This window comes from Olea europaea, chromosome 14, assembly GCF_002742605.1.
Source record: "Olea europaea var. sylvestris chromosome 14, O_europaea_v1, whole genome shotgun sequence".
Classification (NCBI taxonomy): Eukaryota; Viridiplantae; Streptophyta; class Magnoliopsida; order Lamiales; family Oleaceae; genus Olea; species Olea europaea.
Window position 1 is genome coordinate 7,652,743 of NC_036250.1, and position 26,963 is coordinate 7,679,705.

The 26,963-nt window shown below is 34.4% G+C and overlaps 2 protein-coding genes across 4 annotated transcripts; both read right to left on the reverse strand.

Annotated features, from left to right (window-relative positions):
* Nucleotides 1-976: 976 nt before the first annotated feature.
* Nucleotides 977-16,396, reverse strand: LOC111409002 (probable starch synthase 4, chloroplastic/amyloplastic). Of its 2 annotated transcripts, XM_023038886.1 has the most exons (20): nucleotides 16,245-16,396; nucleotides 16,037-16,084; nucleotides 15,916-15,940; nucleotides 15,764-15,839; nucleotides 15,554-15,682; nucleotides 14,559-14,763; nucleotides 13,822-13,956; nucleotides 12,221-12,325; nucleotides 11,957-12,055; nucleotides 10,045-10,174; nucleotides 9,609-9,659; nucleotides 9,357-9,467; nucleotides 8,470-8,579; nucleotides 7,399-7,567; nucleotides 6,302-6,388; nucleotides 5,933-6,004; nucleotides 4,045-4,158; nucleotides 1,623-1,684; nucleotides 1,417-1,513; nucleotides 977-1,290 (listed from the first exon to the last, which is right to left on the reverse strand). In XM_023038886.1, the coding sequence occupies exons 1-20, from the start codon at nucleotides 16,346-16,348 to the stop codon at nucleotides 1,171-1,173; spliced, it is 2,049 nt and encodes a 682-aa protein (XP_022894654.1). In that variant the 5' UTR covers nucleotides 16,349-16,396; the 3' UTR covers nucleotides 977-1,170. The 2 variants fall into 2 exon arrangements, with proteins under 2 accessions (XP_022894654.1, XP_022894653.1); XM_023038885.1 differs by lacking the exons at nucleotides 7,399-7,567; nucleotides 8,470-8,579 and having other exon boundaries at nucleotides 1,417-1,522.
* A 2,934-nt stretch (nucleotides 16,397-19,330) lies between these two features.
* LOC111409004 (protein SPT2 homolog) lies at nucleotides 19,331-23,727 on the reverse strand. Of its 2 annotated transcripts, none has more exons than XM_023038887.1 (9): nucleotides 23,545-23,727; nucleotides 22,665-22,758; nucleotides 22,352-22,578; nucleotides 21,619-21,817; nucleotides 21,323-21,446; nucleotides 20,748-21,220; nucleotides 20,508-20,629; nucleotides 20,284-20,370; nucleotides 19,331-19,714 (listed from the first exon to the last, which is right to left on the reverse strand). In XM_023038887.1, exons 2-9 carry the CDS (start codon nucleotides 22,683-22,685, stop codon nucleotides 19,612-19,614), a joined length of 1,356 nt encoding a protein of 451 aa, XP_022894655.1. In that variant the 5' UTR covers nucleotides 22,686-22,758; nucleotides 23,545-23,727; the 3' UTR covers nucleotides 19,331-19,611. The 2 variants fall into 2 exon arrangements, with proteins under 2 accessions (XP_022894655.1, XP_022894656.1); XM_023038888.1 differs by having other exon boundaries at nucleotides 22,702-22,758; nucleotides 23,545-23,725.
* Nucleotides 23,728-26,963: the final 3,236 nt, after the last annotated feature.

Consider the following 26,963-nt stretch of genomic DNA (forward strand, 5'->3'; position numbering starts at 1 on the left):
CAGACAAGTATAATATTTTCTATGTTAAAAATTAAATCAATCAAACACAATTAATTGACAATTTTCATGCAAATAAATTCTAAACAATTGAATTTCCTAACATGCATGCAATCAAACATATCCTTAAGGGGGTGTATACAATTGAGACTCTCTAAAAGTATTGATGTATTTAATTAACTTTTAAGAAATCTCTAAAAATCACGATATATACAATTGAGACTTTTATAAATTTTTAAAAAGTCTCTAAAAATTACGATATATTCAATTAAAACTTGTTAAAAGTCTATATAAATCTTGGGTATTCAAATATTAATGATTTCTAGAGTTTTTTTTTAGAAATCTCTGGAGTACTAACTTCTAAGTAGAAAGTACTCATATAAAATTTTATCTCTCATTAATCATGAGATTTTGGAAGACTTTAATTTTTTTTTCAATCTTTCTTTCATTTTTTTCTTCTTCATTTATCTTTCTCTCTTTTATTGTTTATATCTATTTTTCATGAAAAATTAAATTGGATTCTTGTAATTTATTTTCCCTCCTTTTTCATTCATTTTTTTTTTTTAAAAAATATCTATTTTTTTTATTAAATTATAAAATTTTATATGAAAATTTTATAATTAAATTTAAATATATTGATTTTCATTTATTTTTAAAAGCACGTTATATTAATAATATTGAATATTAAATTTATTGTTTATCATATATACACATAATTTTGATTATTATTTATTTAATTAAGTACTTGAATTTTTATTCTTTAATTTAATTTTTTTATTATATAGAAAGGAGGGAAAGGAAAATTGTGGAAATCAACACCTCATAAGTGAGAATTTCACACCACTGTATTATATCCAAGTGAATTCTATTTCAAATGAAAGCTTTCAAAAGTATTTCAATTTTAAAAAAGCCTATAAAATTTTTTTAAATAAAAGTTCGTAGAAGTCTACGAAAGACTTCCACTAATTCCAAACAAATCTATAAAAAATCCATGAAATTCACATAAATTATCACTTAAAAAAGTCCATCAAAATTTTCAAAAGTTTCAATTGGATACACCCTCCTTGGTAACTTTTATGACCAGCACCAGGCTGAAAATCCCTTACATTAAATTCAGCAGCGCCCCTACTGAGTCTCCGGAAAAACCTACCAGCATTTTCTTTGTAAACTTCTCTACAGTTCTTTTATTGATGAATAGGCACGAATATGTATATCAGAGCATTCTGCGTCCCACGAAAAATCCTTCATCATTGCATCTGTCATCCTTCGGTTCCATTCTGATGGATTTTTCGTCTGCAGACGCAGAGATATTCAAACCCGCGTAAATATAAAAGCTAGTAGTCAAAAGCTCATCAAGAGATTTTTCTCCCTCAAACGATAGAAGAGGATGGATGTAAACTTTGTGGAAGAAATACATACAATTTCCTCGACTGCTTGGCTCAATGACAGTTGCGCAAATGTTTTATTGATGAACAGTGAGAATTCAGTGCCCTCCATATCATGATCCCCAAAGTGCCTGTTAGGACTATAGTTGTACATAAAACCGTGGATTTTATTCATTCTCTACACACTAAAGGAAAACTACATTAATTTTCGCCAATTTGCTATATAACACATTAACTAACCTGAATCTGCTGTCAGCAGGACGTACTGCAATGGGAGCTGCTCCATATTTCAGGGCCTTGAGCTACATATTGAAAATAAAGAAACGTGTGAAGTGGAGAATATTCTACAATGCACAAACAAATTCATCATTTTTTGAATGGACGTTCATAGAGAAGCATGGCAGCAAGACTACACGTCGACAATATCGGCCAGATGGTACATTTGCGGTTACGTATCATGCATAACCATTGACTAAACGCAAAAAATGATTATAGCAGACATCGTAGCTGGCTTCCACGCCCACCTCCATCCTCTGAAAGAGGACTATAATATAGCAGGCATAAACACAAACAAAAGATGAACAGATAGATATTAAATGTGCTCAGGTGATTATTTAAACCTTTGGAAAATGACTTCAATGAGAGCTAAATAGGTGGTGCAAGAGCCAGTGTAAGTGTTTAGTTACGTGCATGAGATAAACCTTTGTGTACTTTATATACTTCAAGACTGCAACCACTCAGCCCTTGTAGGACGAAGTTAAATGAGCTCATCATATGTCCATTCAATTATACATTCGCATAGAGGGACAACCACTAGCACATACCCCCAGTGAGACAGGTAGAGAACAGCAAAGTTCAGGGTAGGAAAGAAAGGGGTACAAAACATATCAAGTTCAGAGATAAAATGCAGAGATCTCAACATCTGTTCACCACATATTAGGAAGTTGTCCAAGGTCCCCCAGTTTTATAATAAGATGATAGCAGAAAGAGAGCATGCTTGCATATTCAGAGGGAGAGACCTTTCCTGATCATGAGTTACTGATGATAACCAAGAATGCTTTAACAAGGCTGTTGGTACAATACAGCTCCGGTGATATTTGACTAAATTGTATAAAACTTTCTACAGCAAACACCCACCCTGTGGTCATTCATATGGGGATTGAACTCCCATTTTCTGCTTACTGACTGATCTTGGACTCACAAACACATTAACTGGTAGACAATTCAAGAATTTTCCATAATATTTGTACTACATTGCTACGTGTTCATCTAAAAATATTTCTCTTTTAGTGGATTGGAAGGAAAAAAACCAACCTGACTGACCACCTATCCCCAGAAAAACAAATAAATGAAACGAGTCTCAAAGTAGCTTGCATATATCTTTTCCCACCATCTTTTCGGGGGATGGGTAGTGAGGGATTCTTTGGCCATACAAGAGTGATGTAGGACAATCCTATTGTAACTAGGATAAAAGTTAGATAATTATAATAAGATGTCTAATTGTAATAGGTTTATCTTTTTATTCTTATTTCTTGTTTAGAATAGGATTTCTAATTTCTTTTAGATTAGAATTTATTTTAGTTCCCTTATATTAGTTTCCTACTAGTAGTAGTAGTAGGGAATAATTTTGTCTACAAAAATATAGATGCATTGTACGCTTTTCAACAACAATAAATTATTATTGTGTTAATTTATTAAATAATTCTTATTACAAGAATTTCATAATACTTCAACACCAAAATTGGTATCAGAACAAGGAATTCACCTTAATTCGATAGCTGACAAAGGTACTGGTGGCAGTCAAACCATCTACGACGAATGGAGGCTCAACAAACTTGAACAACGAATCAAGGGGATCGACGAAATCCTTCACAACATCGTGCAGATTCTACCTACGTTGAGTTTTGAAAGGAATCGCAGTTGACTGAGAAACAAGCCGACAAGAATTTGCAGACTTTAACTGCTATGAATGTTAGTTGTTTCAACGAGCATAGAACACGGCAACATGAGGCTAGAGAATTTCCTCGAGTCCCAACCAAGTTCGAAAACATACGAATTATCTAGGATTCTTTTCTTCAACAAAATTGAGGACGAATTTTTTTTCAAATGGGAGAGATTGATGTGGGACAATCCTATTATAAATAGGATAAAAGTCATAATATGATGTCCAATTGTAATAGGTTTATCTTTTATTCTAATTTCTTGTTTATAATAGGATTTCTAATTTTTTTTAGATTAGGATTTAGTTTTGTTCATTTATATTAGTTTCCTAGTAGTAGTAGAAGTAAGGAATAATTTTGCCTATCAATATAGATGCATTGTACGCTTTTCAACAACGATCAATTATTATTCAACATATACAAGACATGATTGTTCAAATAATGTTTTATTTATTAAATAATTCTTATTACAAGAATTTCCTAATGCTTCCACACCAAAGAGTCTATTGGTAGCCGTCCTTAACATGCTAGCATTCAAAATACACACCTTTAACATAAAGTTACATAATCTTGTTTGTAAGTTAAGGATTGTCTACAGCACTGTCAAAGTAATGGCCAGAAATTTGCATTGGAAAGTAATTTCTTTCTGAGTACATGTTATTGCTGCTAAAGAGTAAAGTCATTTTGTTCTCCGTATAGTAACTAAAATTTGCAACACGTACCGGCACTTGAAGCTGAAGATTATCGAAAGACGGGCACAACAGAATGTCAGACCCTGCAAATATTAAATGCGATAATTCATCGTCGTAGTTGTCTATGAATCTCACATTTCCGTCCTGTAGCGTGAAAGAATTGAACAGTATTAGTTTCAAACAATTGTGAGAGAAATACCTGGAGCAAGTTTAGTTTTTAAATCAGATTAAAAAATGTGTGCGCCAATCATTGGTCCAGTGTAAATAAGACCATAATATTTGAAGGCCTCCAAACTGTAACCAGGTGTGACAGAAAATTTTCAGTGCTAACTATGGAAACAGTTGCTTCTCAATCACTTGTTCACAGGACCAGCATACCCGTGGAGTTTTAAAACAACGTGATGCAAAGTGATGCTTTACAATGAGACAGTACCCAAATCACAAACGACACTGCCATTTATTTTAAGCCAACCACTTGGTTTAAGCAGCTGGAGATAGATCAATCTAGATTCAAGAAGCACAAGGCATAACCCATTTAGATTTCTGATATAATGTTACTAACTATTGGATCAAGGGTATATTAACGTTTCCAAAGGATTTGGGACTGTAACAGCTAAGGGAGATTTACTAAGGCTTTCTTTCTCTGTTTTCTTATCATAATGAAGTAAACGGAAATTTATATACAATGATTACAATTGCAGAAAGAACTTACATTTTGCTCCATATTTTTGATCCAGGAATGCATCAGAGTAAAAGCAGTAACTTCTATATATCAGGGATCAGGATATACTCTAGAATGATGTAAATAGTACCGGCAAGAACCTATTTTATGTGCTGCTTGTTGAAGAAACCTACAACTATAGGTTCTTCTAAGATACGCAAACAAGATTTTTTCTCTATAAATCAGGAAATGTTCTTGTCAATTTCAGGCAGAAACGTTTCTTGCTCCCATTGAACCATATTTATTTTACAGAGGTAAAGATGTCCTCTATTGAAGATAAGAGAAGAATCTTCATTCAGAAAGGTCAAAACCTCAATAGTTAACATGATGATTATTCCTGTTATTTGTTTTATCTTTCTTTTGTTTCTCTCTTCTAAGTGATCAAATTTTCTAAAAAAATATTTGAAGTGACATTTTTAACTTTGACCCAAAGGAAGATATCCTCAATGACGGTTTCAGGTTTATCTGAAGGAGGAAGTTAGCACGTTAATTATCTTGCTTGGGAAGTAACATTGAACCTCAAAGGAATTGAGGGAGGTCTGCATAGGTGGTAATACTGCTGGTAGAGGGAAGTTGACTCTACCAATTAATAACATGGACAATGGTTTCGTGATTCCAAGTATGACGGCTCTTTGGAGAATAATCATGTAATGACACTCTGGTGGAAGTGAAGTTCAACAAAATCATTTTATGTAAATACACACACAAGATGTATGGACAAAAACAGGATGCTTTTTTTTTTCTTTTTTTTTTTTTTTTGCTTTCAAATTATTTATGCTATCCAAGAGTTGATCCAGGTGATCTGACAGAGACTATTAAAAATCAAACCACAGTTGCCCATGAGAAAAGAGCAAATAAAATAAGAAATGTGAAGACGCCGCCAACAAGCTACTTGTAGTTTGTACTTAACACACATCAGCAAGGTTCCATCTTCAGTGGTAATAATTGTTGATTGGTTTAACAAAGGTGAGCTTACTCATAGTTTTCTGTAAGAGCCTGTTATGAGAAGAATATGTTTAGAACTTGAGAGCATGGAGTGGAATACATGAAAATGGTCTACACGGCACTACAGCAATCATTTTCAGTTCACAAAATAGCGAAGGACTTAAGATGCATTTATATAACTCACTCATCGAGGCCAATAAAAGGCTCCCTAGAAAAACAATTAGCTGAAAGCAGAAAATGCAGGTAAAATACCTTCATTTCTTCCTTAAAAAATTCCAAGGCTGTGCTTATGCCTGCAGATTGGCTAAATCCCATAAAGATAAACTGCAGAGATCCCACAAATAAATCAGATATGTAAACTGCTATATACAAAAGATAAGAAAAGAATAAAAACTCACTGGTTTACTAGTTAGTTAATGCTTTTGACTTGAATAATTATAGTTAATGAAACGAGGAGCATATGTCCTGGTACAAGTATTAAATTAAACTCACTTCGGTTATCATTCTGTTTATCAGCAGATTTATTGATAAATCATTGTTTCTTTCAAAAAAAAAAAAAGAGAGAGAGAGAGAGAGAGAAGAAAAAAATAAAGAAGAATTTTCCAATATGTGAGTGAAAACCTGAACGCCCTTTTTAGAAGCCATCCACACAAGCATCTTTAAGTTCTCCAGGTCAAATTCTGAAATGTCTGAGTATATGCATCCAACCTGGAAATATAATATTGTTGAATTATGCTGAATAGGGGTAATATGTAGTCAGGTAACCTAAAACAAATCTGGAACTGAAATAGGTCAAGCTGAGATTAATGGAACACTGCACAAGTTGTGGACTGACAGGCGGTTAGTTTATGGAAGAAAAGACAGAATAAGACAAATTTTCTCTTTAGGTTCACTGTTCGCATATTTGGCTATTTTCCCTGTTTGGCCTGGGGAAATTGCATCAAATCTGCAAAAACTTTTGAGCATATTGCTAAAGAAATAGTTATAACAATATGCCTTCGAATGAGATACCGTGCCAACTAACTCGAGAATGTTAGGCATGCTTCTAAAGCTGGCAAATTAACTCTAAACTTAACCTGATCATATGGTGGCTTGTTAGATATTGATAAATATCCCAAACTGCTCAGTTCCATGCACTTAACCACAAAGCCAGCATATTTGAACACTAAACCCTAAGTTGACCTATTAGACATTAGATAGATATCACAGCTGAACTCCCAAGTGAACACAAGAAAAGGATCGATATGACAGAAGTTCTTTCTTCTTTTCTTTCCTTTTTTTTGGCCTTCTCCTTTGTTTCCTGCCAAGGGGAGTGGTCGAAAAGCATAATTTCTTTATCTACAAAATCAAGTCACCAAATTTGTATACACAAGGGGATATAAGCTCATGCAAAACAAATTTCCCAGAAAATCATTTTGTACAGAATTTGTGCACCGTCCACATCGGAAATCTTGATTGCACCACATGTTTGTATAGATTGGAAAATGGCCACGAACCATCTAACAAATAAGTATTATAATCATTCTACTATAATACATACTTCTAACTTTGAACTACATTTATTACTTTAATAATTATATTGATTCTCTCATAACTCAAAATTTTTCAAACAGATGGCTCTCGTAACCTGAATATCAAATTGCAACACTTTTGCATTCTGGCTGTCAATAACACTCTTGCAGTTACTCCATAATAAGCTACCTAGGCTGAACACTCACGAGAATTTTGGATGCCTGTTGTGGTAAATCCAGGTGCCGCTGCAATGAGACCTTGCACACAGATTTCCCGTTCACATTATCTGCACTATAGTTTTGTGGAAGAAATTTGTCAAGGGAAGGATCCCAGATTGATTTATCAAATCCACGAGGAGCAATCAGCAATTTTTCCCTGCATCAAAGCTCAAACAAGAGTCCTATAGGATAAGGCATTGTCATTTCCAAATAGGATTTACACAAGAAAGTGGAAAAGAATCAAAAGTTAAATGGTTAAGGTCCCCTTTGGCATCGCTTCTGAAAAGCCAAAAGGAGCTTTTGACACCCAAAAGCTAGTTTTGAACTTGTATAAAAGTGCTTCTGATAGTTAGAAGAGCTGTTAAAAGAGGTTAGTCCAATGTGGTTTCCTCTAAAAACAAATCCGAAATAGGAAGCTCTTCGAAAAATTATTTCTAAACAAAAATTGAGGTAACTTCTTTTTTTTGTGGAAGAAATTTGTCAAGGGAAGGATCCCAGATTGATTTATCAAATCCACGAGGAGCAATCAGCAATTTTTCCCTGCACCAAAGCTCAAACAAGAGTCCTATAGGATAAGGCATTGTCATTTCCAAATAGGATTTACACAAGAAAGTGTAAAAGAATCAAAAGTTAAATGGTTAAGGTCCCCTTTGGCATCGCTTCTGAAAAGCCAAAAGGAGCTTTTGACACCCAAAAGCTAGTTTTGAACTTGTCTGGCTAATTTTATAAAAGTGCTTCTGATAGTTAGAAGAGCTGTTAAAAGAGGTTAGTCCAATGTGGTTTCCTCTAAAAACAAATCCGAAATAGGAAGCTCTTCGAAAAATTATTTCTAAACAAAAATTGAGGTAACTTCTTCCAAAAACTCTTCCACAAGAAGCAGTAGCAAAAAGCAAAAGCCACGTCAAACGGACCCTAAGTAGCTTTTATGTCATTGCATTAAGTTTATTCCATCACTGGAAGGAGTTCATGAACAGACAGAGAGAGAGGCAGGAAGACTAATAAGATGATAGGTTGACTTAACAATCCAATTTTCAGAAATTCCATAAGAAGCAAACATACTTGTGGATAGTTAAGGTGGGTTGCAAGCCATGACCCAATCCACTAATAATCTGGTCTTTCGATTGTATGGATGTCATTATTATGACTTTATTGGAGAATACAACTCCGCCCTGAAAATTGATAGAAGATGAAAGAGACAAAAGATGGAAAAAGGAACCATGAAAAAAAGCACTAGCTTAATTGGTTATGATGTGGTGCGGGAAATAAATTAAATAAAATGCTCAAAGTAAGAAGGGAATCTAAAATTAGATTCAATAGTTAGTAATGCTTGATTTGTATATGTTAATATGTGCAGGCATTACATGTATCGACAAAATTATAATAATTGAACAAAATTTCAATTGCCACACACTTTCTGAAACACACTACTTGTTTGCCTTGGTTAAGATGTACTATATACGTGATTTACTACATCATATTCAATGAACAGTGCTACTTCTAATTAAAATTTTAAATTTAAACTAGAACCACGAGAAAATTTTAGATTGGAGTTTTTCGCTTACTCAAGTCAAATATGCTTTACCAGTACCTGTTTAACATGCCTCCATGACAATGCTCCCAAATACATGGGATTGAAGCTAAGACACAAAGTACAAATGAACATATGTCACGATCAATTGGGGTATAATTTAAGTTATTATTGGATAACAGATAAGAGAGTTATCTATAGGACTATGTTTTTAAAAATTTTTAATATATTCCAACAACAGAATCAACAATGTATCATAATTCTATGTAATCACAAAAAAGTCATGGGAAAGTATATTAAATAGCTTCTTCCCAAAAGTGAAAAAATGCATAGTATTCAATGTCTGCTATAAACACCTGCCTTAATGGAAATGCATATAATTAAGGACTTCATCTTAAGGTAAGGAAGAAAGATATACCTTTAAAATGTTGACAAGGTGAGCTTTCTTGTTATCTTGCAGGCGATCGAGACGGTATAGTCTTGAAGGGTCAAGTCCACATAATGCTAGCTTTTCAGGTTGCTCAAGACACTAACAGAATTAAAAGCCTTGGTGAGATGACAATATGCGTCTAATATGTGTATTTATTCACACAAACACACATAGAGGGAAAAACTTGCAAAAAACTTAAGATTGTGATCCCAAAGAACAACGATAAAATACGATGCTTACCTGGGAATCAAAGCCCTGGCAGGTCAATAATATCCTAGTGCCTTCAAGTCCCTGCAAATTAAAACAAATTATCAAGTCAAATGCAAAAGCCAACTTTTGTAATAAACTGTTATAATCAAAGACAAAGCTTTAGACTAGTAAAGAACCCCCAGGAATGGAATTGTATAAATAAAATCCCACTGATTCTGTAAGAGAAATTTCCAGCTTTATACTAAAACTGGGAGATTAAAAGCCCATGATTGAGTAGAACTACATTCAAAATCTGCTCCAAGGTAATGGTCCTTAGGAAATAGCTAACAAAATGACATAGCTAACAATTTCCACAATAAAGTTTTACTTGTGGGAAAAGAAAAGTAGCTTAACATATCGTCAATCAGAAAGCCCCCTATTGTCCAATGTATAGTGTTAAAAGAGCCAGAACAGTTAAACATCGCACCTGATTGACAAAAACATCCCAGAAGAGAGGCCCAATAATAGATGTTTGCCAATTGTGTATATGAAGAACATCAGGTTGTTTTCCTGATTTAACTATATAGTCCAGTGAAGCACGCGAGAAATAGGTGAATCTGACACATCAACATTAAATGACGTATTACAAATATATTCCAGCGGTCAAAAAGAAAAACAGTAGCATGCATATAGTTCTAAACGACAAAAAAGCACAAGTAATGAATCCACAAACCAAAAAACCTGCAACCGGAAGAGGCAGACAGAGCCCAGTTACATACATGGATTGTAACAGCATCCACTGTAATTGACATTCCACCCACCCTACAGGTAGGAAACTCTCTCAGGTTATTTACTCCCATCCTCTATCTAAGAAGAGCATTAACGACCATCCAATCTAGAGAAATGTTTTTAGTATTATGCCTGTCGAGATATTATTACATCTTCTCTAAACCCTCGCACACTCCCTAATTCCTACTTGCAAAGATTCCCCCTTTTCTGCTCATTTAGTATTTCCCTCTCAGACTCTGAAGCACCGACATGGACACATGTCGTGTTGGACACGCCGACACGCATTTTTTTAAAAAAGTACTGGTACGACACATTGTCGACACTATTAAAACTTTTAAAATTCTTCATTTATATAGTATAATTTAGTTTTATACTTGTTATTAATTATTCTTGTTGAAAATTTTTAAATGAGTACCTATTTGTTATTTAATAATAATTTTAAGTTAAAAATGTATAACATTTCTTATAAAGAAAATAAAATGACTACGGCAGAGTGTCCGAAAAGTGTCAGTATCCAACACGTGTCAGATATGAACACGCTACCCTAATTGAAGTGTCCGTGCTATAGAGTTCTTAAACCTTTTCTCTTGCCATTTAAGCTAATAATTATATGCTTAATTGTATTTATTCTGGTTTTTTGAGGCTTCCATTTTGACCATTTTTCTTCAAACAAGAGTATCATTTAGCACCAGAACTGAAGGTAAAAGTGAACTGAGTATTAAATAATTTATTTAAGTGATAGTTTGTAACTGAGTATGATTGTAAGTATCTGATATATTCTTGTTTTCTATTACGACGTCCATCATTTGTTTTTATTCGGGATATGTTTCTTCAATATTAAACAACCATGTTACGATTAAACCCGTAGAAAAAAAGTCTTTTTCCTCTCAAACTAGTTTCCATAGAACTAAAACAATAACACATGTTCCATATTTTGGTATAAATGATTCGTGTTCTGTGATTTCTCACTTGACCTGTATGATACCATTTTCAACCTTCAGTGGTTGAACATTTCTTTTTCTTAAAATAATATTTACAATTCACTACTAACAGAAGTTGTGGCGTTCTGCCCTCCACATTCACAACCCCCCACCCAGAAAAAGACAATTCTAAAATCATGGCTTCATCCTGCTTGTTGGGTCAGTCAATGATTCTCACAAGTACTGATATTGGAACTGGCACCAGAGTCCACAATTATCAACTTCATAGGTTTATGGTTCAGGAGTGGGCAAAAGAATTGTCAAAATTAGGTCAACTAAATCCAAAAGGAAAAGTTGTAGTCCAACCTTGGGTTGCATACAACAAAATCAACCATGCTAAAAGGCTTACATGCAGAATTCCTTTGTTAGTGCGGCAAAAAGTAAAATCAAGCAATAATTCCCTGGAAGTTTAGTTTGGGAAATTTTATAGTGTGAGGCAAAAATTTTAACACTGCATTGTCGAACACTTTAATCACATTTTATATCCAATATATATTACCATATTGAACTGTAAACCACATAACAGGCATCAAGGATAATATGAGATATTTGCAACTATTTCCTAAAAGTATGTAAGATGGACTCAACCAAGTAATATCGAAGAAGAATTTGGAAAAGAATATTACACACCTTTCGAAGTCATTTGAGTAACCATACACTCTCTCTTGGCTGAAAAATGATGAATAATACACAGGTTGTATAAAAGTAACTCCAATTCCATGGACAACCCTGTGTACCAAGCAAGAAAACCAATTTAGTTTAGATATACAAACCGAGAGAAGCACTGCAGAAGAAGTAAACATCTATCATATTATTCAAAAGAACAAATATAATCTAACAATAAAGAAATAAAGCCACTGCAATTAAACAATTTAGAATACTATGCTGACTCACCCAGTCCAGACCTTATTTTCATGCAATTGACCATTAAAGTATGAGTAAAGTTGTGCTTCGACTTCTCGGAACCCTTGAACTTCATCTAGGTTTAATTCTGCATACCTGGAATATAGTTAATAGACCATAAGAATAAATACATGTAAGGTTAATTCAGTCATTGAATGGTTTAGAAAGTAAAATGGACTGGAACTTGCATAACAATATAAAAACTGAAAATTTTAATGATAAGCTATGCATTTTCCAATTCATGTAATATAACCAAATACCATAACAATAATAATGTTATCTAGCACCAATGATGCTAGAACACCAATTTAGGTGGCCACACTTGATATGTCCAATTAAATTGATCATTTAACTTTGCATTTAAATGAATGCCATCTAGTTGCCACTTAGACAGGTGCTAAACACAAGTGGGGCTGAACAGCATTACTCAATGCCGTAAATATTTATTTGTAGATACCGTGAAGTCACATATCACCATTTCTTTTGCCAAATAAAGAGAAATCCAACGAAAGGGCGCATATTACAAAGTAGGCTGCTCACATCTATAATTATGACTTTTAACATAAAAAATGTAAATTGAAACTAAAATGTAAACGTAATGCTTCCTTACGAGTGAACATTTTAAGCAGGTCACAATCACAAACACAAGCAACCCTGTTAAATAGAACACAAATGAATGTTGATTGTTTATAGATCACTACGTTCACAGCCCTATATTCGGGTGTTATATGCTTACGTGCACCAATAGTTATCTATTATTAGAGATTCCTGCTCCTGATGCATCATTACAATTTCAATGACTTTAATTCTGATTTTATTTGTTTCTGAGTAAGATATTCTTGTGTATATAGTAGAAAACAATGCATTGTTTTGAATCTATTGTTCAATGCATCAAAACCATCATATTTGGTTTCATCTTTGAATTGATCGATTTTAACAATTTGTCTTTCGGCTCTCAGCTCTTGGTCACATGAATTTCTCATACTATTCATATTCATGAAGCAACAAATAAATCAAACGTAGTTATTTTGTTTGAGAAAAATTCCTTCTAATGATTTAACCTTCAAGGATGTGTATTAGACAATACCAGTATCTTGGGTGATTGTAACTTTTTCAATCAACAGTCATTCCACCAATTTGTATTCTCTTCCAAACATATCCGTGATGAAGGATTTTATAGGATGATTGCATATTAGAGAAAACAAGAGTCTTTAGGGCATAGAAGTTGTTAGTTAAATCTACTCATATTTATATGACCAGTCCAATAGACTCTTACACTACCAATGGTATCATCTTCAGACTTCCTACCACGGTCAGCAATATAATCAAGAAAGTTAAGTAATTGAGCAATCTAAGCCTTGGTGTATTTGCAAACAGACACGAGAAAGGGAAAGGGAACCTGAGAACTGTACAAGACAGGTGACCGATAAAAAAGAAAATACTACTACAACATTTGTACAAAAAATAATTTGCAACATTTGTACAAAAAATAGTTTCATGCACCCATCACCACAACATTTGTAAGAAAATACTACCACAACATTTGTACAAAAAATAATTTGCAATTGCAACATCGTATAGTTCATGATTACTTGGGCAAAATAACCTCAACAAGATTTCCCTTCCTCTGCAGGGCAAGAGATATGCCTGTCACATATGATGCCAAAATTCCAACAGAGACCACTGGTTCCATTTCAGTACAGATGTGGACTATGTGAAAGCCCTTCCTGAATTGAAAATAGGGCAACAGAATTTTAAGTTTAGTGATATGGAAAGAGTAAAGCAACTACGAGTAGATCAAGATACATCTTCTGGGCATTGAAGCAAAACAGCTGGAAAGAGAAGCCTACATCTAAAAACGCAGAAAAAAAGGGAACGATAAGGGTTGGTTGAAGTATAGCATCTCTAAAACCTTACACATAGGATTACGACATTTCTGCAATATTGTTACAATTCAAAATATGTAATTTGATATATCAATGATTTTAGGGTCACTAAGGCAATACTTCATCAAGTGCACTGAAAAGTCTTGGTCCTAGCAATATCCATATATTTACAAAAAACTTCTATATGGCATATTACCTTCCAAGAAGACACTTCTCGACTTATATTCTGCAGAAAAAGACAGATTAAAAGACTTTTCCTTTGGCAATTTTTCTTTTTGTTTATAGTCCATTAGAGTTCAGAAAAAAGGAGGCTATAGCAAGCCATAATCAAATATTGAAAATATGGAATTTGTTATTAAATTTAAGTCAATGTTTTACAAGATTAATATTTATAATTGAACATTACACTAGAAAGTAGTTACAATAAGCATGGAAAACATTACTTTTTGCCTTTTACAGAGAAATGGCGCAGCTTTGCCAGAAGTTCAGCATCTTTTTTGTAAATGGTGTCATAGAGGTCATCAGTTACACCACCTCTTGAATCCATTATTAACTTTCTAAAATCAGATGCCTCCCTACCACCAATTATGCCAGTGAGAACCATCGAGTCTATCTTAAGCAGCAACTCGGAGCTTATTGCGAGCTTGTCTGGTCATATTGAGAATGCAATCATTGTAGCCATTAGACTTATTTGCATAAAAGAATTGATGAGCATGTAATGCTAGGACTAAAACAGATGAAACGAAATCAAGAAGTGCTATAGGAATTTGTATGATAGAATATGCAAAATTGTAAGAAATAGTATTTAATTTATTTTCCAATTTTAAAACTTATTTTAAGAAACATTAGTATGATTTGATTTTATAGTATTTTTCTGCTTCAATTAGAGCTAGATTAAACATATAAAGGGGACTAATGTGAAGTAATTCAAACAAGCTTTGAAATATGAATAAACAATAATATTCTCTCCCGATTTCTCTCTATTCTCTCCCTTTTCTTCTCTTCTTCTCTTCCCTTTCCCATTCTCCTATAATTGTTCTATTGAATCCTGCGTCACCAACACTCATGGTTTTGCTTCGTTGAAATATTTGAAATTCAATGGAATACCAACGTACTTTTAAAATCTTAACAAAATATAGGTTACCCAAACTCATATTAGTTAGTAATTATTTTCTAATTTCTCATGTTATTTAATGCAAGAGCCACATTACTTTAATGGAACCTAATGGAAGTTACAAACTTGATATGAAACATTTACAAAAAAATAAGAGCACCCCTTGTTCCTTTGATTTTGTATAATACTTCTAGGTGCTCTACAATGGAGCTTCACAAATAAAGAACTGGAATGAAAATAATGTCTCCAGATATGGCCATTCCGTGTCTAAGACTAAGAATATCCAGAATCTATTAAGGTAATATAAACTCAAAACACTGTCACCTCTTCTGGTGTTGCCCTGCTTTTTTGCCTCCAGTTGCTCTATTTTATTAACTAATGATTGCCTTTCATTCTTCACTCTGTCAAGCTCTTCAATTGCCGTTAGGCGTTGTTTGTTCAAGTATAGAATATCTGAATTAGAATCACATCATCACAAATCAGCTTTGCATAATACACAGTATAACGAATCACAAAAAGTAGGCCATTACTAACTTTGCTGGGCTTCTCTAAATAGTTGCCAAATGTCAGTCTGTTTCTCTTCTTTGTTATTGATAGACTGCAACTGGTTCTACAGAAGAAACAAAAGAGGAATTTGCCACAGAACACAGAAGTAATAAGTGGAAAATAGTAGAGAGGAAGCTTACCTGATGCACCTCCATGTAATCGCGGCTTCCAAGCCAGATTGCAGAAGACACTAGTTGTTTAGTGATTTTTCTATATAAAATGCAGAACCAGAAACTCTATATACAGAGAGAAGATGCTTACTCCCTCTCAAAAGAACCTGTGGATAAGTCGTTACTCTCCCCATTCTTCCTGAAATTGATAAATTTAATTCAAACGGCAAATCTACACTGAATTCTAGATAATAAATCAACGTTGCGGGAACAACACTTTTTTGACGAATCAAAACAAGTTGACAATGATTTTTTATCACAAGAATTTTGAAATTTCGAGTCCAGATGAAGAGCAGTACCCAAAGCAACAAAAAGAGCGATGTCGATCGTGTTTTTGGTTAATGGAAATGAATTGGGGAAGATGGAGAACCTTTGGGATCGAAGCAATTACAAGCATCTCCATTTTCCTGTAATTATTATTTCAATCTATAGGTGAGGTCGCAAATTATGCATCATATAATTGCAGAGGATGATGATGTGTGTGTCTGTGTCACGTGTATGCTAAAAAGGCTTCACATTTTGGATACAACACAGAGATATGTCCATCAGATCACCAGTATTCTATTGTTCACCGTGCTTGTTTTTTCAGAATAAGGGTTAATGGAAATGAATTGGGGAAGATGGAGAACCTTTGGGATCGAAGCAATTACAAGCATCTCCATTTTCCTGTAATTATTATTGTCAATCTATAGGTGAGGTCGCAAATTATGCATCATATAATTGCAGAGGATGATGATGCGTGTGTCTGTGTCTGTGTCACGTGTATGCTAAAAAGGCTTCACATTTTGGATACAACACAGAGATAAGTCCATCAGATCACCAGTATTATATTGTTCACTGTGCTTGTTTTTTTAGAATAAGGACGTGTGGTTGGAAATAAATATAAAAAGAAAAAAAGTAATATTTAAAAAATCATAATCAGAATTTATTACTGTTTGGTCCCAATTTATTAAAATTTATTTTTATCTAAATTCATTTTTAACCTCATATTTTTTTAATAAAATAATTTTACACGTAGATTCATAAATTTTTCTATTTTTTAATTACATTCTCCCAAAAAAAAAATCATATTTCATAAAATCACTTCTAAAAATTCAAAATCACATAAGAGCTAAGACAAATTTGTCCAAGTGCGGGTAATTTTAGAGAATTATTTCTCATGGTAAAAAAGCACTCATTTAAACTACTTTGAAGTACGGTCCAACTTAAGCACAAATTTGATTTTCACATTCACTAATTCTTATTGTTTCGATAAATTTCTTATGAAGGATACTACACTAGTAGAACAGAGCCTATCAAGCTTTGTACGTGACATCTCACAATAAAGTGGGTCAACATTTTTGTTACAATTTTTTATTACCTGAGGGTCCCACGCCAGGCCCATTTCATTGTTAGTATTTGTACAGAACCTGGTAAAATCAAACCTGACAAACCAGCATTTTTGATTTCTTATTTCATAGCTTTAGTGTTTATTATATTCATCAAGGATTTAACAATTGTGCGTACTTGATGATTATGCAGAATTTGCACAGCTAAGTTCTAAGCATTACCTCTTCTGAACTTCTGTGTAGATTAACTTTCAAGACGCTCTCCTTTAAAATGGTGCAAGCTTGATAGGGTTCTTAGATGTTGTAGTCAAGGAAGTCTCGAACTTGACCTTTTTAGATTCAATATCAGATGAGAACAGTTCCCGACAACCATGTTTCAGACTACCAAAATAGATTGCCTTTCCCTGCACGAAACTTGGATAAACTTGGATAATCTGCACGAAATATCCAGGGTAGAATAATTTGCTATTGACCAATTTATGCTTCTTGTAATTCTCCAACACCCAAACTTTCAGCTTCTCTTGTTCAATACTGATAACAAATCGTTACCCCAGATCATGATTTGCCACAATGTAACACGTTGGAACAAATACTTGTTAAAACAAACTCATCTTAACAATGGAAAAAATAAAAAATCGAAATTAATTCTCCCCCTCTTTATCACTGATATTATATGAGCAAATGCCCAGACCAAAATATATTATTGCTATGGGAGCCTATACGATTTTTTTTTTAAGATCATGAATGTTCAGACTAACTTACGCGCATCTCAACTAATCCCACAAAACCTTAAAGTTTACAGTCAAATACTCACCTCAGTGATCATGAAGGGAATCGAACTTGTGACCAATGAGAAGCAAACCTAAAACCTAATCACTAAACTACCCTTCAGGGTTAAGAGCCTATACAATTACAGGATGGATATTCAGTGCCTCTTATAATATTATACGATGAGGCCCCAATTCTTGACCGGAAGGGACACCAAAGGCCTATGTCCTTTCATTCCTCAGAGGACAAATCAAGCACAAGTGGTGGCTGGATTCCTCAATGGTTTGCTTTGGGCAAATTTCTCCTCCCCAATACCAGTCCCCCCTCCGTAACTCCTACCAAAGTAAACATCTTCATTAGCATCAGAATTTCATCACTGCTACTGGTAGCGCCAGGATTTTAGTAGTCTCTCAATGAACTTAGGATCCTGAATTGTGGAACATCACATTTTGCAGACGTAATGATTTAACCGGTAATCAACTCGAAATCAGAAAAATCAGTTCATCAGGTAAAAACAAGCCACTAATGCTACTCAAATTTGATTAGCAGTGCCCAAAACAAGCCTTTCATGACCATCTTCTCTTCCTCAACCTCAAAAATGGGAAACATAACAAAAATATGACGACCCGCCCACTAAACAATACACAATATTTTACTTCTGTTCCAAAATTCAGATGGGACTAGTGGATTCAATCGGAAAACAGGTGAACTCACTGTCAATAGATTCAATACAGTCCAAACCTATAAATTATATCTCACAACAGTACTGGTAAAGAGCTATTCGATTTTCTAAATAAACACTAATGACAAAATTTTACTAAAAAACAGGAAAAAGAACAATCGCTGGTTAACTGCCTAAGAGAAAACATTGAATATAACAATTAGCCCCTATTTGACAATAAACAAAAACTATTCCCTACTTTTTAACCACGTTCTCCATAAAAAATCACATTTTGAAACATCATTTCCTACACATTTCTCTTTATAATGGCCATCAAACAAGAACTTAATATTTCCTTGGACCTTGGTCCAAGATTTTTAATGCCTCTCCCAATTTTCAACTTGAATAAGCCTCATCTAGTCTGAATTAACCAGCCAGCTCAAAGGCCAGGTTATCAATTAAACCCATTACCAAGTGACCCACCTCTTTATCCGGGTCAGGTAGGGTCGGGTCTTAAAACCATGCCCCAGCATGCAATTCTGAAAAAAGGACTTGGGTAGGCATTATGGTCAAATTCCTAACTACAAGATAAAACAGGGAAGAACGATTGGATCCAGAAGCAAGGAAATTGACGAAAGAGCACACATTCACTAGAACGGAACATAAATTATACATTTTCACCCCAGACAAAATGAAGGGCACAAAAAACAATCAATCATGTAATCTAAAGCAGGAAAAAAGATTATCCTAATACTGATAAATAACCAAAGCCCCATTTCTCATACACTAACATATGGAATGAACCTCGTAATATTAAGGAAGGATTCCCCTCATTTTTTGCTCTAACTTCTAGAGATCTTTGGGCCAACTCAACTGCCAAATCTGTTATCATAGAAGCATTTCTTTTTATCATCGCATCCGCTGCCTCTTTGCCAATCGCATCCGCTCTCTCCTTTCCTCTTCTTCTATAAGGCGAAGTTGTTCTTCATCTTCTTTCCTCGCAATTTGTGCACTGAATTACAAAAAACGTCAATCGTGAGCATCCTCCACAAGACGAGACAAAAGTTTTAACAACAAAACAACATGAGGGCTAATTTTCATACGTGCTACTGCTATCCAAGCAAAATTCAAAAGCAACATGACATGTTTATTCAAATATTCAGTCGAACTGCGACTGAATCTATCAAATCCAAAGCATTTTGTTATTGCAAAATTTGTCATAAACAAATGGATCATCAAAATGCCTAACAGCAAACTGCTTCTAGGCTGTCCTCGTTTCCAACTAGAAATTATGTTCACAGACTGATGCAGTTCTCCAGTGAATAACATAATAAAGGTGATTTTGATGTGACGATAGAAATAAAATATATAAATATGACAGGCTAAATTTCCCCGACATGTGGTGATACCAACTCTAATAAGCCAAATGCAAGAGTCAAGCCTAATGAGTGTGGCCTATTACCCAGACAGGAAATGAAAATTTCAGGGACTAACCATCGACCCATTTAATATAAAACGAGAAGCATAAACACAAAACAAAGTTAAAAAGCATGCAATATCAATAATAACATATGTATTTACCTGCGTCTCTCCTCCGCCAAGATATCGTCAAAATTAGCCTCCATGTCACTGTCGTCATCATCATCTCGATACTTTTTAGGATTATACCTGTAAAAGGTCTGACACTGCTCAAACGCAAACCGTATAAATTGGAACAAATTGCAGCACTGAACATACTTCAGTCATCAAGGAAGGATACAAAGGGAAACGAAAAGAATTTGCACGAGAAATAAAATCATAATTACCTGAACATTTTTCTGATCATACTTATAGCTTGAATATCGTCATCATCATTCATTTGTTTTCTCTTTGGGTGTTCATCAGTCAAAGTACCACGAGCTGAGGATTTGGGTGGTAGTGGATTTACCTGCCAAATTGTAGAAGACGAACAGGTTATATTGTACAGCATTCCATCCGAAATCATAGCAACTAGCATGATCACAAACCACAAATCACTCATTTACCAAATTAAAAGCTAGCCATACCTGAGGTCTAGAGGATGACATAGGCTGTCTAGGTATGACCTTCGCCTTGATAGTTTCTTGAGACTCTTTCCTTTGTATCAATGGTTTCTTTTGAACAGAAGATTGCGAGTGCGAAGGGGTTGATTTATGCAACTTAGGTTGCAAGTATGAAGGGGTTGGTTTATGCTCACCAGGCATGGAACTCTTCGTAATTGGTGCTGTAACCTTCTTCCCCGTAGTGGCTGCTGGATTTCTAGATGGTACATCTTTCATCCCCGAAGGCCGACCAGGCCCACTTCCATTATCCATACCAAGCTTTTGCTTCAATCCCATTGACAACTTGCTGGATGGAGCCAATTTATCAGACCCAACTTTAGGTCTTGGTTGGCCACCTGCAGGCATTGGTTTCCTCTCAGGATGACTACTGAAGGCTTTTTTGCCACTATCTTTCACTGGCTGCTTTCTCCTAAGTGGTAATTGAGCAGATCGCGCCTCTTCAAAAGCATCAAAAAGCTGTATAAGTTTTCTTAAGAGAAAAAGTATGCAATGGGTTTTTGCACCAAATATTCAAATATCATAATGGAACGGACACAAACCTGAACTCGGGGCAGATGCATTTCTCGGTGGAGGATTTTTGGAGGGAGCCGGAACCTCTGTATCATCAGACAACAAAAAAGAATAGTCCCTTGTATTTTTAAGCATTTCAACTTTTGATTTTGCCTGCATTTAACAAATAACCATACATTATAGGAAGGCAAGGAAGGCAAGAAGACGAGAAATCCCTTTCTTGTGGAAAAGAAGAAGCAGGTCGTATTAGCCGCTGCATACTTGTACCAGGAAACAGGAAAGATTTAAAATCACCCCAAAATAAAGCAATGACTACAATGATTACCCCATTTGTAACTCTTGGCGGATGGCCAGCTCCAGGTTTTGACGCCATGCTGGCTGAAGCAGAGCTCTTATTGGCCCGCATGGAATGGTTGGGTTTAGAAATCCTTGCTGCCAAAATTGGGTTCTCCAACAAGGACTTGCTTTCTTGAATCACTCTCGGAGCAATAACTGGCTGCGAAGGCCCAAAGAACGAACCATAGCTGCAACAAATCAATAATCAAATCATTAATACACAACAATTTTGAGCAATACTTACATGTATAGCATAGACATATATAATACGTCAGTAGCAGTCCTTGATTTGAACCAAAATACAAAAAAGGCCTAAATTGCAGAACTGTTCGAAAACAACAACATTTGTTATAAAAACCAGGAGTTTCACCGAAATCATAAACAATTTAAAACAGCTGAAAATGTTAAAGTGCCCACAGCTTATCATTAAACCAATACCTATTACAGTGGGAGTAACAGCATCACATTTATCGCATTAAATTCATAAAAAAGTTACAAAAGCTGAAAGTCACGAATAACACAGACAGCAAAGACTATAGACTGCTTTTCATTAACTGGAACAGGAACGATCAGTAACAAACCATCTCGTCAAACTCAGGAAAAAAATAATAAAATAAATAATTAATCGCTTCAATGATTCCACAGGGTACTGGTTTTGTATCAAGGACAAACTCACAAGCACAAACAGTCTCCGAAATTTACTACGAGCAAATGAAACTCACTTGTCCTTGCGCACTGCACTACTTTGGTCGCGGGAACTAGGATTAGCAGTCCCTGATTCCTTCTTCATCTTCTTTCTGTACGCCTCTTTTAACCTTTGCCTGAGTTCAAGATATTCCAATGACTCCTGTGTGGGCTGGTGGGTTTCCTCCTCTTCGTACTCCTCTCCACCGCCCGCTTCCTTGTACTCCTCACCTTCCTCTTCATACTCATCCAAATCTTCATATTCCTGCAATATAAGAGTAGAGATCAATGGATGCACAATGCATTAAAAAACCCTAAAAATATAAGGTTGGTCGTGCAGTATGTGCATACATCTGTATCATATCCCCGCATTGCAATAGTGATTTACCAGAGAGCAAAGGAAACTATTTGGATGCTGGCTCCTCGAGAACCAAGAAATACCAACCTGATCACCAAAAATAAAGTGATCTTTCATATATATAAACAAGAAACTCAGATATTTATCAACATATCTGCACCCCATAACTAGAGGCACACATAGAAGTTTTACAAAAAGCACTTCAAAAAACCATGTCCTGATAGAGTAAACGCCAAGTAATAAAAAGTAATTGCAAAAGTAAGAACAATTTACAGGATCACTCAAACCATAATATTTAGCCCATTAAACTATCATTTTTCTCCTACTTATAGTTTCTTCAGAAATTGATACAAACAAATACAGGATCTGCAACTAATACCAAAAAAGAAAAATGAAAAAAAATCTTCCTAGTCTAATTGAGTAAAGGATCGAGCTCACATACGACTTGAAACAAACAGATAAAAACTCTCAAGAATCAAGTTCAATAAAATAACAATAAAATTTAAATCAGAAAAAAAATAAAAAATTAATACACATCATTAATGCCCTAAATCTTCTGGCCTTCATCGAATAGGGGAATCATCAGAAACAGGGGCGGGGCCACCTGGGCTCTAGTGGGGGTAACTGCACCCACTGGATTTTGGTCCTGGGTATCTCACCAATGGAAAACCATAGACAACAGCATCAAAAATTCAAGAGAAATATTATTGGAAAAATCACTACTGCTAGAGAAAGATTACCAAGAAACAACAATTCTGGAAAAATAAAATAAATCATGAGGAATTGAGTTCAAATTAAATCATTCACAACAAACAAATCGAGTCGATTTCAACGTATAAAGCCCGTTTTAACACTAATGCAATCCGATACTACCTTCGAAGTAGGTGATGAAGAAGCTGAGAAGAAATCACTGCAACATAAGATAAATTGGTGCCGGGGGTGATGAATATATTTCCAATTTTTAGTGGGAATACCGAGAAGGAAAACCCAGGCTCTCTGCTCTTTCCCTTTTCTAGATAGACATGGGTTATCGTTTGATAAGCGAGCCTTTCAATTGGGCTTCACGATTATTTTTCATTTAAAAATCAGATTTTAAATTGAGGAAATTACGCACATCCCTGATTTTTTCATTTAAAAATCAGATTTTAACTTCATATTCTTAAGGAAAAATTGCAACAGCAATCCCTAATCTTTTTAATTTTTACAGATTCTACGTTACTTTTCAATTTATGCTAATGAAGGTCTCTAACCTTTCATAAATATGCGCTTAGAGTCTAACCGAACGGAAATCATCTATTTGACCGTTAGTTAACCAAAAAAGTGAACTTAGACCAATTTCGAACAAATTAAAAAGGGTAAAATGATAACTTTACATTTTAACCCATAATAACTAGAACAAAATAAAAATAAAAGAAAAGAAAACTATTTTTCTCCTTTTTCATCCTCCTCATCCCACCCACGCAAACCAAAAATCAAAGCCACCACCGCCCATCAGACGGCCACCACACCTTTTCCAAACATACAATTATCCTCTTCTGGGATCACCACCACAACTTGCCCATTACAATTATCCATATTTGGGATCGTCACACCTTTCACCTCACCAGCAACAGAACCTAGAAAGGTAATTTTCCCACATCTACAACATGTCCTACCTCTACTCAAAGCCCAAAAGTTACCCCCATTTTGCTAGAGTTCCAAGATTTTCTTGAAACAGTTGTAATAATTTCCACTTGTCAGAATAATAAAGTTGTGGCAGCAAGAGGAGATCAAAAAGTCGAAAATCAAAATTGATAAAAATCGAAAGAAATTGATTCTCAAACTCTGAATTCTTTGTGCCAATATCCCCCGTTTGAGCCCCATTTCTTGGAAATTATAATGTTTTGAATAATGTTTTTTTTTAAAAATGAGCGGTTGAAAAGAAAAGAAAAGATTTTGATTTACGTGTAATATTATTTTATTGAAAATTGTGTGGTTAAAAGTAGGAGAGAGAAAAATTTAATTTAATGTAATGAGGAATAATGGGGCTCAAACGGGGGCTAGTCGAGTTCAAATTTAACATTTTCACAGTAATTAATTTGGATATACGTTTTCGGTGAGAATTTTTATTTTTCTTTTGTTTCTTTCATTTTAAATGAGTGGAAATGCCTTTAAAGTGATTAATTTGGGAATGGGTTTTAAAGATTTCAAAGGTAATTTTGAAGATGTTTGAGGTTGAAGTGAAAGTGGAGGAAAATATGATTACCATAGGCAGTGGTGTAGAAATGGAGAAGATAAAGGTAAGGGGGTGGGGTGGGGGCAGATTTATTTTATTTTTTGTTTTTAGTTTTATTATTTAATTGTCAATATTTGAAAATATGCAAAATTACCATTTTACCCCTTTCAATTTGGTCAAAATTGGTCCAAGTCCACTTTTCTTGGTCAACTATAGTCAAATGGATGGTTTCTATCCAGTTGAACTCCAAATACATATTTATGAAAGATTAGAGATATTCATTGACACAAATTGAATGTTAGCGTAAAGTTTGCAAAAATTAAAAAGATTAAGGCTGCAATTTTCCCTATATTTTAATACATAATAAGGTTTTTTAGTTTTACAATTTCAAAAATCAAGTTATATTAAATTCTTTAACTTAAAATATTAAATATAAAATTATTAATTAATAACTGATGAAGCTAAATTTGGAGTAGCCAAGGAGCTCATACTCGAACAATTTTTTTGTTGATTTAGCAAATTTCCCAAGTAACATGCTCGGGATTCTCTCCTAGGTCATCATGAGTTGTCAAGCTTGAGATTTCACTGGTGCAATTTTTTAATAGCATCGTTGCGTCATATGTAGAAATTGCTACCAAAAGCTATGTTTAATACACATTAAAGACATCTTCCAGCAAGTTGGTCTGCTTCATATCAATCTCCAGCTGAGGATTCCTTAGGAGAAATCATCAGAACCAATACCCCCAACCAGTAGTTGTTACTTCGAGAGCATTCGAAGAGATCTACCAACAAGTTGCAACGTTGACTCAATTAATAACCGGCGAAATCTAAATCTAGTGCAAGCACTCGAGGTTGGTTGCATGATCGATGCTCGGGAACGAGCTCCACACCATGCTCCAGACATCGGTGCTGCTGGAATCTTGGGCACACCCATTTTGACCTCTGACTCAAGGTCGATTACCATGGATTCAATTGAACTCGTCAAGATCATTCAGGATAAAATCGCAAATGGTTTACTTTAGAACACCTAGGGGTCAACACCAAAATCTATTAGATTTTTCTACTACACACAAGAACTGCTAGCAATTACAGAAGAGTTCTAGTAAGTCAAAATGTTAAAGAGAGAATCTCTCAACTTAGGGGATGTATTCAATTGGGATTTTTGAAGAATTTGATTGAATTTTTTCAAGCGATGACTTTTGTGGATTTCGTGAATTTTTTTTTATGGATTTATATAGAATTAGTGGAAGTCTTCCATAGACTTCCATTGATTTCATTTTAAAACTTTTATAGACATTTGTAAAATTTAAAATACTTTTAAAAGCTTTCATTTGAAATAGAAAAATGACAAAAGAAGAAAAAAGTTATAAGAATCTAATGTTCGTATAAAAGGAAAGGAAAGAGATAAACAATAGACAGAAAAGAAAAATCGAAACGAATAGAATCAATTGAAAAAAAATAAATGTTAATCATAACTCTAATGATCGTAGAAAAAAAAAGGAGAAATATTGAAAAAAATATATTAATTTATTTTTCCTTTTTTTTCTGCGAAAGTCTCCTAAAATCTTCTGATTAATGAGAGAAATTTTGATATTTTACTTTAGTACTTTCTGTTTAAAAGTTAATACTTTGGAGACTTTGATAAAAATCTCTAAAAGTTTTCAAAATTTGAATACTCCAAAACTTATAGAAACTTCTAAAAAGTTCTAATTAAATACACCATGATTTTTAAAGATTTTTATAAAAATCTATAAAGGTCTTACTTGAATACAACGATGCTCTTAAAGAGTCTTGACCCCCTCACATGAAGGGGACCCTCAATGGATAAAAAATTTGTGGGCCTCCTCATGTGAAGGGTTGTACATTAGAGTGTACAACTCTCGTGTACATGTAGAAGCTTTTAAAATTCTCAAGTGAATGCATCTGAGAGAAACACTCACTTGGTGCCCTTCTTGTTTGGGTGATTTCATCTTTAAAATTTACCTCTCATCTTTTGGAAGAATAGATTTCAACCAGCAGTCTTTTGCATTGTCTCCAGATTTGGGTGTTAGAGGAATTAATGTTCAAGGTTCAAGAT